This window comes from Stomoxys calcitrans, chromosome 1 (genome assembly GCF_963082655.1).
Source record: "Stomoxys calcitrans chromosome 1, idStoCalc2.1, whole genome shotgun sequence".
Taxonomy (NCBI): domain Eukaryota; kingdom Metazoa; phylum Arthropoda; class Insecta; order Diptera; family Muscidae; genus Stomoxys; species Stomoxys calcitrans.
In genome coordinates this window covers 143,718,837-143,731,631 of record NC_081552.1, presented here as the reverse complement: position 1 = coordinate 143,731,631, position 12,795 = coordinate 143,718,837, and the positions used below count along the sequence as shown (strand labels likewise).

Genomic DNA, 12,795 nt, shown 5'->3' with positions numbered 1-12,795 from the left:
TATTTATTTATTCATCAATAACTATCTTGTTCCCTTCAAAGTAATACTAGCTTCGTGGTTCCGTTTGTAACCCATTGAAGTAATGATCTGAGACCCAACAAACTGCCCGAGGTCTGATCAAAAAATAACCGTTATATTAAATTTTTACAGAATTTATTTATTCATCAATAACTATCTTGTCCCCCTCCAAGTAATCTCCCTCAGATATTTTGTCCATTTTTTCCGTTTTTTTCTAATCCTCGAAACACTTCCGAAACGCGCTTTTCGGTTACATAAAACTTAATACAGTTTCTATGATAGTAAAAAAAACCACCACAACACGACAAACCTTTTTATCTGTCAAAACACAAAGTCGGTTATATATCCTGGTACCAACATACCAGAAACAAGTAAAAAGGCATTAAGTTCGGCCGGGCCGAGCTTTGGATACCCGCCACCTCGGGTATACACGAAAACCCCCTTTCGTCATAATCCGGTGAAATTTAGATAACTTATGCACCCAAATTCGACACGGATATTGAGTGGACTAATAAATATAGGTCACTGTTGAATTTTGTATTTTAAATGTCAACAAAATCGGGTAATAAATAAAGCTTTTATTAGCTTCAGACCCTTAATCGGCACATCGGTCTATATGACAGCTATATCTAAATACAGTTCGATCTTTACCATATTTGGGTCGGATAGCAGGTGGCCTAAAACTACTTACTGTTCCAAGTAAATATCGGATAAAAATAAAGCTTTTATTCGCTTCCCTTTATCGGGATATCGGTCTGTATGGCAGCTATATCTAAATATAGCCCGATCCGAATCACATTTGGGACGGGTGTCGGGAGAACTAAGACTACACTGTTTCAAATTGCATCGATAAATAGAGCTTATGGACTTCGGACCCTTTATCTGCAGATCGGTCTATATGGCAGCTATATCTAAATATAGTCCGATCTGAACCACATTTAGGTTCAATGTTAGGAGGCGTAAAACATCTCATTGTTTCAAATTTCAGCGAAATCGGTTAAAAAATAAAGCTTTTATGGGCTTTAGACCTTTTATCTGGAGATCGGTCTATATGGCCGCTAACCTAAATATAGTCCGATTTGATCCATATGTAGGTCAGATATCAGGAGGCTTAAGATAACCCTCTGTTTCAAATTTCAGCGAAATCGGGTAGTAAATAAAGATTTTATGGGCTTCAGACCCTTTATCGGCAGATTGGCCCGATATGGACCATATTTGGGTCAGATGTCGGGTGGCCTTAAACTACTCACGGTTTCAAATTTCAGCGAAATCGGATGAAAAATATAGTATTTATGGGCATTAGACCCTTTATCGGAAAATTGGTCTATATAGCAGCTACATCCAAATATGGTCCGATTTGGCCCGTTCAAGAACTTAACTAACGTGCATGAAAAAGACGTATCTGTGCCGAATTTCAGCTCAATATCTCAATTTTTGAAGGCTGTAGAGTGATTACAGCAGACGGACGGACAGACACACGGACATCGTTAAATCGTCTTAGAATTGTACGACGATCCGAAATATATATACTTTGTAGGGTCGGAAATTGATATTTCGATGTGTTGCAAGCGGAATGACTAAATGAATATACCCCCTATCCTACGGTGGTGGGTATAAAAATGCGAAAATCGATCATACGTAACTCACGGAATTTGAAAATAACAATTATTTTTGATCAGACCTCGTATATATAAACCTAATTCAAACGAATCGAACGAAGGTTCCTTGATTCACTTGATCTCTTTATGCGATACTCGTCAAGACTGAAAATAATTACAAACACTTTATCGAATAATAACATCATGCACACACATTAAAAAAAAAACATTTTTTTTTGAATTTCCTAAAATGCATAGACGTAAATTGCAATGGAAGAGGTTTGTTGCTCAACTGCCCTTAAAACTAGTAGAAATAATCAAGTACTTACTAATATTCGTGTAAATCTTTCAGTTTCCTGGTGTCGTTCTTGGTCGATGCACGCGGTGGAGCAATGCGTGGTTGTCGCCATAGTGGTGTACGCATGATAATTCCATCACGCTCGACTGCGCAGCCTACACGTGTTACATGTCGCTATGTGAAGCCACAACGCACCATGCATCCTCCACAATTGATGGAGGGGGAGGCCTTGGCCAGTCGGGTTTTAGAATTGGGCCCAGTTTCTACGAAATTCATTGGACCGGTGATCATGGAAGTGCCACATTTTGCATCTCTGCGCGGAAAGGAGCGTGAAATTATAATATTGCGCTCGGACAATGGAGAGACTTGGCGCGAACACACAATTGACAATTCCGAAGAAATTATCCATGATGTGCTCCAACAATGCTTTGAACCCGAAGGTATATCGCTTTTCTTTCCACTTTTAACATACATGCATACATTTGTATGTATCTATATGAAGCTGATGGTAATTATTATTGGTTTTGCTTTACACACAGAAATTTCACAACTTGAAGAACAAGCCGGAAATCATGTGTGCCGCTTTGTAACTTATGATTTTCCACAATACTTTGCGGTTGTAACGCGCATACGTCAAGAGGTGCATGCCATAGGACCCGAAGGCGGAATGGTGTCCAGCACAGTGGTGCCACAGGTGCAGGCGGTATTCCCGCAGGGTGCTCTCACAAAGAAAATTAAAGTTGGCTTACAGGTAAATCTTTTTAAACCTCGCAAAGGTGTTGCGCCAGAAAAATTGCGTAAAATAAGCGTTAACCACGTACCAAAGAAAAAGCGTTTCTCCCTTATCTGGTAATTTGATATACTATATATGAACAACAGAGTAAAGAATCAACTACGTACTTAATATGCTATTTAGTTTTAAGCTGAAACATATTCCATCTTCACCAAACAACTTATCTAAGTTTAGTAATTTCTATTAAATATTGACTCTTAAAATAGCTCTCCCACTCTACTAAGATCGGTTTAAACCTGTTGCAAGTTAAACAAATTAGAAAAAAAATATATCCGATTGCACTGCTTATTTGGCGCTTTATGAATGGAAAAGGAAAATATGCAAGAAGATGAAAGATATATTGTTTTGTCATTTGAATAGAGTTTGACTAAAATGCGACGAATACCGAGGCAAGAAGTAATTTTGGTTAAAGCCCTGCGTAAATAATATTAGTTTGGTTTACAAGGTTTCAAACCTGAACAATTCATTTCGTTATTTCTTCTCTACTCTTTAATTTTGCACATTCCGAGTCGAGTGAGACATTTAGCCTGTCTTACTTTACTTTAATTGGCTATGACAGACAGATTTGTCCCATTATCCGAACGTCGTAGAATAGCGCCTCGATCTCTGACACCAAATTTTGAGGTTTCTCTCGCCACTTTCCATCGGTCTTTTGGCCGTCCCGGTTTGCGTGTACCATCGTGATCATCTTCAAAAGCCTCTTTCGCTGGAGCTTCTTCATTCATTTAGACAACATGACCTAGCCAACGCAGCCGTTGTATTTTAATGCGTCATACAGTTCGTGGTTCATACGACGTCGATACTCTCCATCAATGCAAACTGATCCATAAATTTTACGAAGAAGCACTGCCTCGTCTGCTTTAATAAGTATCCAAAGTAGCGTCTGTTTGCCAATATTATTCTTCGCTTTATTTCAAAACTGGTGCCATTCGTTTCAGTTACGGCGGTGCCGAGGAAGATAAAGTTGCTGACTATCTCAAAGTTGTGGTTCCCAACTTTCCCATGATATCGATGTCGTCGGCGTAGACGAGTAGCATGTGTTCCCTTGTGATTAGTGTGCCATATCTATTCACATCTGCATCTCGTATAATCTTCTCCAGCAGGATATTAAAGAGATCTCACTATAAGCTGTCTCCTTGTCTGAAACCTCGTTTGGTATTGAATGGTTCGGAGAGATTCTTTCCTATTCTTACTGAGGAACGTGTGTCAGCAAGTGCCATCCTGCAGAGTCTTATTAATTTTGCAGGGACACCAAACTCAAACATGACTTGAAATACCTTTGAACATATATGGCTATCGAAAGTGGCTTTGTAGTCAACCAAAATATGGTAGGGGTTGATTTGTCCTTCTTGGGTCTTTTAGCCCGTCAAAATCACTATGTCGTCCCAACAAATGGATGCTTTTCACTCGAATCCTTCTTTTTCATTATGAATGATTAACCTTTAATGTTTAGATATTGACCCATATCGAACTTCGGCATATACGATGGTGGATAATGCGATATCCGCAGACGTAATGCTTAAGGCGATTTTCGCAGACGTAATGCTTCAAATATGCAATGCTTTGACTGAAAATTACTTCTTGCATGGGAAAAAAATCCGAATATATTAAATTATATTAGATCTAAATGCACATTGAAGTTAAATATATTGCAACACTTTAAACTTTAAACAACAAGTATTGCCTAACTGAATTTACATATTAAATACATTGGCAAGACTTTCTCTTCGCATACTTTTTTTAGTCTAACATTTTATTTGGTATACGATTATTGCAAACAAATTTCGGGTTTAATGTTGTTTTGTTCCATACGCCATTTGGGAAAGTAATATCATCTGCTTCTCGCCAACCTTAAAGTTATTATTCAAATTGTTTCATATAATCGAAGTTCCTCCCAAGGTCTACATTTCATTTTTTTTAACATAATCGTGCTCTTCGCGCCAATACTATTAATTTGAATAAAATTATCCTAATCTTATCAAATGTAAGGCTAGGCAAACCTAATTCACTTGACCCCACATTCTGATGTCAAATTTGTACCGTACACATTGATACTTCACTTGAACCAGAATTTCGTACACTCCTATACACCCAAAAGGCGGATGGGGGTAAAATACAAATCTGGGTACTTTACCCGCGATCCTTTTGGGATTTTTGTGTGTATAGTAGGGTCTTGCATAGGGAATTCCCGGGATAATTTATTATCCCGAATTATGGTCATTCTAACGAAAAGTAGTAAAAAATAAATGCAAATAAACTCTTTTTTCTTATGACGATTAACGCATGAAGTGAAACAAAAAAGTTAAAGTCTTAAGTAAAACCACATTAATTCAGGTATCGCTGACAAAGTCTTTAAGTTCTACCCAATGGTGAAATGTGTTAGGGGTTTTGACCGACCAACATCAATAAGAAATATTTGTTTTAAAATTGGAGTGTATAGTTTTATTCGTTCGAAAGATGCGTCCTTCCAACAGTCGAATGTTACGAACAGAGTAATGAAGTGAGTATAGCACCACCCAATGCTGTACGATAGAAAACGACAAAATTTTCGAAAATTCCAAACGCCTTTTCAAGTTGAGCTCTCAATGTAAGAACTCCATAAACAGCTCATAACATTCAATAATGGATATTCCTTCATTATCCGGCCTACATTTCTTTTATTTCCGCTTAGTAAGCCGCAGTTCACGTATTTCAGCTGATACCATATGTAAAATTTAGAAGCAAATTAAGCATTGAAATGTAATAACTCTAGCAATTTTGAGTGTTTACAGTGTTAAAACTGTGTATTGCTGCATGTTTATGACACGTGTAAAATTGATATTTAAAACAAGTGGTCGTTTATGTTTCAAAATAATCGTCGAAAAAAGTTTATAAAAAAATTCAAGGGTAATTTGAATTAATATAATGTTTGTGGCCAAAAACGTTGGCTTATACGTAAAAACCCCTAGAGTATAGGTATATAGAGTGCACTTAGATTATTCCCTTAATCATTATAAGGACAAAATGAGTAGCTTGGCGTATCGCTCAGAATTTGTCACTTCTCCATTGCCCAAGTAACTGAGGCCCAAAAATATCTCTAAAACCTGGGTTTGATTTGCTAGTAGAGAAGTACTGGTAGCTAAGTCACATTGCCTCAAATGTGAGAGCCATACTTTTCCATTTTGTTCGTTGAATACCCTAACAACTCCTAGAAAAGATATATTTGATTACCAAAATATTTCAAGTCTTTCAACCCATGTGTGTCTGTGTCTCTATTTATCTATCGAAAGCAAGTTATCGTCCGATTGATCAAATCAAGTCTTTTTGTATTGTTCTTGATTATTTGATCTTTAAATAAAGTAAATAGAACAAAAAATTCTCATCCCAATCGAATTAAATTTTGCATATCTATGGCCGCATTGGAGGTCGCCGTGGCGCCTGGCCTTTGTTCGAATCGCGGACTGAACATCACTAAAATATTTGATTATCCCCTTACAAATGCTGGCGAGATTTGTTCAAGCTTCTCCAACAATTGGTACTCGGCATAAAAAAGGAGGCCAGGTCCCATATCATTGAGCTTTAACTTGAATAGGACTGCACTCAGGTTGATACAATTGCCAATAACGGATTTATAACAACTTCAAAAAAGGCCTTTGTCAAGTTTTTTTTTTACTTCTGCTGTAAAGTAAGACAAAATCGAGTTATCTCTTTTTATATTAAACCATCGATATTGAGTTCCACTATGCCTCCTAACACCAGTGCTATAATTCATATGTTTCTTGGGATTTTTAACATTCATTTTATTCGATTAATTGTTCATTTGAAAATGTAGCATTTGAAATTTTGGATTATTTGAAAATCTACTAATGAGGATTAAACGAATTCCGATTGATCGATTGTACACCCTTGACTCATTTGGTTTTGGAAACCATCTGAACCCTACACACCAGATGAGATTAGAAATCCAATAATTTTTTGATACTTGGTTCCAAATGATTTGAATTTAGTTCAACAAGTTATAAACGTGGAACAAAATAGCACATGCAACACACATGATTTGCGAAAGAAATATAAATTTGTTCGATACCTAAAAAACTCAAATAAACTGAAACTTAAAATGGCGTGTGCACCGCAATTGGCTGTATCGACCACGAAGTAGCGCCTTGTCTGCAATACTGCGACACGCATGCGCAGTCCTACTTGTTAAAATAGTAGTATTCCCATGGGATAGTAATATTTAAGCAATGAGAGCGATTTGCAATTACCGTAAAAGGAATCACGAGTGTACCAATTAATAGTTAAATGATGCACAAATTCGGAAAATTATGCGTATCTTTTACAAAGAATCAATATACACATACACACAATAAATTACCGATTATGGATCTGGAGAACATATGTTATCCGTAACATGAAAAGCAAAAAAAAAAAAAAAAACAATCAGAACAAACCAACACATATTGTAGTAATAAGTCCATTTATGTACGAGTATTTTAAATATTCTATTACTGAACAGTGTGACGCTAGTCATTAGATTATATATTCTTAAACTTAAGAATGCAATTTTTGTGCTATCTCTTAACATCTTTATTGTATCCCCAATTTTTATTCCTACAAGACGATAACTGGAATTATTATCACCCAATAAATTTAGTTACAAATAAAACAAAACAAAAAACTTTAATTGAGAGAAAAACTCATTTGGCTGTTCTATATTTTCTGTGTTTAATTGAACCCATTTCGGTTGATCGAAATGAATGCAACGAATGCCCTTGTGTTCATACAACCAACGCTCTTCTAGATAAATCGAAACTATTTGACTAGAGCATGGGAGTAATTTTTCAATAACTAACAGATGGAAAAGGGGTCTGGTGAAACGGAAGTGCCACCATTTGGAAAGCTTAATACAGAAAGAAAATGATTTTTCAACGGCCGTTTTATGTATCGTACCGTACATACTATAATTACTTATGTTTTCGTTTTCTGTTTTCTGTTTCCTTCTCACTTTTTTTCCCCCAAAATAATATTGTTTTGCCATCATCATCTATGCATTGCTCTTTGGTTGCTTTTATCCATTTTCGTTTTTTGTTTTTCACAAGTAGGATTGTATGTAGTTGACGTTTGTTTTCTGTTTCTTATTTGATAACTAAATTTATTGGGATCTAAATGGATTTGAACATTTTTTCCTTGTAATGAGATGACAGAGTCCTAAGCTTTTTTTTTACATGCGATCATACGAATTAAGAGCTAAGTGGTGCAATATTTTTAAGATCAAACCCCAAAGAATATAAATGTTCATAACCATTTTTTTCCTATTTTAAATCTCATCTGCAAAGGGTGTTACGAATGATGAACATTGTGTATAATACTCGTATGCATATTCTTCTTCTTCTGATGTAAGGTAGTTGTTAATTAGATATGTATAAATAAAAAACAACAACAAAGACAATTATATGAAAACGCTTACGGCGCATACTTTTGTAGGTTATATGTATATTTTTTTTCGTTATTGTTCTTTCTTTTTGAAGCACTATGATCCTGTTCGATTTCTCTCTCACACTCTGCTGAATGTAATTGAGAGAGGCAAAAGAACAAATAGAAGCTCAAACAAAAACATTTTATATTTTGTTATATTATAATATATATATAAATATATATGTGTACATATACAGAAGATTATGGTAAATTAAGAGGCCACTAAGTAACAAAAACAAAAAAGAAAAATCATTTTTTTCATGTATTTAGCTCCAAATTATGTGACTTCTTTTTTTTGTTTGTTTTTCGAAATAGGCACAACCGGTTGATCCAGATTTAACTGCAAAACTGTTAGGACGTGGGGTTGCAGTATCGCCAATAGTTACTGTCGAACCACGTCGTCGTAAATTCCACAAGGCAATAACTTTAAGTATGCCTGCACCAAAGGCTCACAGTCAGGGTATGATAAATCAATATTCAGGCAATACACCTACTCTTCGTTTGCTGTGCTCCATCACCGGTAAGTACTATTAGTTGCCTCTTTCTTAGATACATATCTGTCCGTCTTGTTTGTGTTTATTATTCGTGTCATTTTATTGTTTCCTTCGGTTTTAAATTCAGCATTTACGTTTTGAAAAAAAAAACACGCACACACATACATATTTGACCGAAAACAAAAAGAAGAAAAAATGAAAAAAGAACAGAATTACTAAAAAACTAAGGCAACATCTCTCCAAAAGCCAATTTTTGCCAGGCATTGATTTCATTTAATTTGATGTTGTTTATGTTAATTCTGATTAATTTTATTGTGTTATTTTTTTTTCTTTGTTGTTTTTCTGTTTGTTAATGTAATTACACTTTATTTCGTTGTATTGGGCTCGGTTTGAGGATTTTTTTTTACCATATAACAAAAATAGTTGTTTCCCCCGTAAGCAAAAGCTTTCACCAAAACTACTACCCACGTAGAGAACTCGAACAATACAATCTACTCACTAATTTTGCTTCCACCAATACCAAATGCTAACAGACTGGCTCGAGATGCAACTTGAATTACCGTGTCTACTTTAAACTTCAATTCGTTTGTAAACTAGGCAAACATACCTGTTATTTCATTTGTTAGAAATCCGTTTAGAAAAAATGCAATGGTACACAAGAGAATATGAAAGCTTTAATCTATTACACTTGCATTTGCATCTATACATATCTGGTATATGATATGTATTGTATGTACATGTGTTTGTACATATATAAATGCATATGTATATGTATGTTAACATATATATTATGCATATTTGGTAGTTATGACTGTGAACTAACTTTTTAATAGTCCCATGTAATATGCTTGATACAACATACCCATATAATAAACAAATTATAATCTACCTTCTCATACACCCACCTCCGTTTCTATCTCTCACCATTAGTGTGGGTGATTAACATAAACGCTAATATTCCCTCATAAACATACATACATTCATATATATATACTATATAGAATAGAGTGCAACGAATAGCAAGCAATAGCGACATCATCGTCTTTCTCATGGATAGTCTGTTATTCTCTTTTTGAAATAATCCTTAAAATAACACATTTAACTGTTAATGTTCAACTCACTTGGTTGCTATTGTTACGTGTTGTTGTTGTTGTTTTCCTTCTCATACATACGTATGTGTTATAGAATTTCGATGGAAGCTACTTATTACTCCCCCTCTCCCCCCCATCCATCGGTAACATTTGATTGGACTTTATATTCTGTAATATGTAAAAGTATTTGTAATTTTTTACAATAGCTAGTGGAACATACCTTATATTATATATACAAATACATATGCGTTTTTATGTACATACTACCTACAATTTACATACATACAAAACATAATTATTACAAGCGTTTATTTCGTCAATGGTCGAATGGTACGATATTGCAGTAATTATTATCTATTCATCTAACTAACTATCTATCTATCTATCTATCACTTCCAGTCATAATACATGTATACAGACTGTTTTCCCTCATTCCTGAATGTTATTCAACTTGATTTCATTGTTAGTGTTCAGATTTTATGAGTGTGTGTGGATGTGTGAATGGAATTGATTGCGTTTCTTTGAAATGTCATTCGCAACAGACACGACTGCAATTAACAATTTTCGTCGGCATTCTAATAACTTTCTCAACAATTAAACATACATAATAGTGGCAGTATATAAACAAGCAGCATTTCTCTGCCCCGTACCAACGCACTTACACTAATTTAATTGACAACAATCTGAAAATTTAATGTGAGTGTTGTTTTACAATAACACGATGTTTCAGCAACTAGCAGACCTAGGTACATCCATGTACTAAACGATTGAAATACAATGTGTTGCTTATCTTAGCTGTGTTCTACTGTTCTGCTTTTTATGAACTCTGGGCGGGTGTTTCTATTAGGTTTTTTGCCACTGGGCACAATAAGGGATGCTTTTTTAAGAGCTATAGGAAAGTTTAAAAAAAAACACATTAAATTCAGAAAAATGCACGAAATCTTTATTTCAATCGATAGTACGGTCATTATAATGGAATGTTTGAAGATTATTGAATGACTCTCAAGTTCAATTATCAAAGTTGAAAATTCTTGAATTGAATTTTTAATGCGTGCGCATAGTATGTAATTGCGCCTTACGTCCATTGTTATGCGTGCTGTGTGGCATGTGGCACCATCTTGTTGAAACCACTTGTCATGGTAGTCAAGGTCTTACATTTTGGCCAAATTAAAGTTGGATATCATTGGATATGGTGGGGTAGCGCCCACCATTCACAGTTACGGTACGATACGCATTATCTTTGAAGAAGTATGGTGCAATGATCCCACCAGCCCATAAACCGCATCAAACTGTTACTTTTTCCGGATGCATTGGTAGCTTCTGCAATGCTTCTGGCAGATCTTCACTCCAAAATCGACAATTCTCCTTATTTACGTGCCCATTGAGCCAGAAATGAGCTTCGTCGTAAAATGGAAGAAGCTCGCGATGAACTTTCTTTAGCACGTATGGCGATTCATGGTTAATTTATAGATTAAACTGAAGATGTTTGACAGTGGAACAAAACACGAAAGGTGCGTGAGCTGTTTAAACCAGTGTTGTCAAAATGATAATAGCTAAAAAATCACCCTTTACATCATGGCTTGCAGTAAATTGAAAAATAGGCCAGAAATGTCTAGGAAGCCTTATCAATGCTATATATAACATTTAAAATCATCACAAGGTTACAAATACATTAATCACAAGAGACATTTTTGAATAGAGAGTAACATACACATCATATTAAACCTTTTTTTTAGATGCTCACAAATCATGCTACGTAAACTGTACATCGAAATAGCTACAGCTGAATCGTATTGAATTTTAAATCTACTTTCGCAAGTAGCAAACAATGTATAACTAAATATCATTCGTAAGCATTAAAATGAACATAGCATAGAGATCAAATAGCAGAGTTCAAAACTGCCATAGCATCAACGCCAGACATAATGATGCATTATTGCTTTTCATGTTTATAAAACATGTCTATTTAACACAGCAAGAATTCTCAAATTTTGGTGAATATTGGCAGTTGTCTCCTAATGGGTAATAAATTGGCTTGTCCACATTTTACTTAAATTTGGCAGTTTAATCTGTTAATGCTAGAGGGAGGATCCATAGTTTTGTGTAACATCGTCTTATTTCATCGTTATTCCGGCCTAGAAAAATATTTACAGTCTTGTGGAGAAAGAATCCATATGTGCAGTATATCACGCAGATGTGATCGTATCCATTATTTAATACACACATGCATATTTACATATACATATCAGTATAACAGCATTATTTCAATGAAATTTGTCTATATGTGTGTTCATATCATAATTTATCATAACTTCGCCCACTTGAATACTTGTGTATTCAAATGACATATTCGCTTAAACACATGCCCAAACATGTACATACTTTATAAATGAATACATGTGTGTATGTGGGATAGTGTGTGTTTATCAGCAATAACAGTGTAAAAATAATACATTCATGATTATTTAGTTTCCGTATCGATTTCCTTTTCGTTTTCGGTTTTTTTCCGTTTTGTTCTTGTTTTCGATTTCAATTCCTTTTCATTTCGTTTTATATTTACTTTTCTATATTTTTTTTTTACTTACGGTATGAGTTATTTATGTGTTCATTTTTGTCTTATGTTCCATTTGGAATAATTAAAAATAAATAACAACAACTAAAACCGAATATTAAAATCCGTTTACGATTTTTTTTCGTACTGATGCGTTTTACTGCATTTATGCACGCATTCCGTTCCATTCTGTTTAAATTTCATCATAATGAAGGTGTGTTTCGGAAAAGATCTCTAAAAGGTAATTAGATAACAACTACATCACATCAATAAAAACAACAACATCAACAAAACTCAAATTCTTGTAAAAAAAGAGAAGAAAAAAAAAACAAATAAAAGCAATTTAGTTCAACTTAACCATGAAGTTCAATTTATTCTTTCCATTTTCTTTTTCAAACTACTACTATTCTAAAATCCAAACAACAAAGTAAACCTCATCCGTTAGTTCCTTTCCGTTTCGTTTTGTTTGGTTTGGTTTCATTACGTTCCACTTTATTC

General features: G+C 34.7%; 1 protein-coding gene across 2 annotated transcripts in view; it reads left to right on the top strand.

Moving 5' to 3' along the window:
* The window catches only part of LOC106087780 (ankyrin-3), a 202,317-nt gene that overhangs the window by 141,206 nt on the left and 48,316 nt on the right, over window positions 1–12,795 (top strand). Inside the window, exons 9-12 of one of the 2 annotated variants that reach the window (XM_059364700.1) lie at window positions 1,875–1,895; window positions 1,969–2,665; window positions 8,477–8,681; window positions 12,512–12,538. In XM_059364700.1, the coding sequence (XP_059220683.1) occupies window positions 1,875–1,895; window positions 1,969–2,665; window positions 8,477–8,681; window positions 12,512–12,538 (950 nt within the window). Of the gene's footprint in view, window positions 1–1,874; window positions 1,896–1,968; window positions 7,127–8,476; window positions 8,682–12,511; window positions 12,539–12,795 lie in introns of those variants that run through there. The other variant, XM_013252951.2, reaches the window with a different exon arrangement.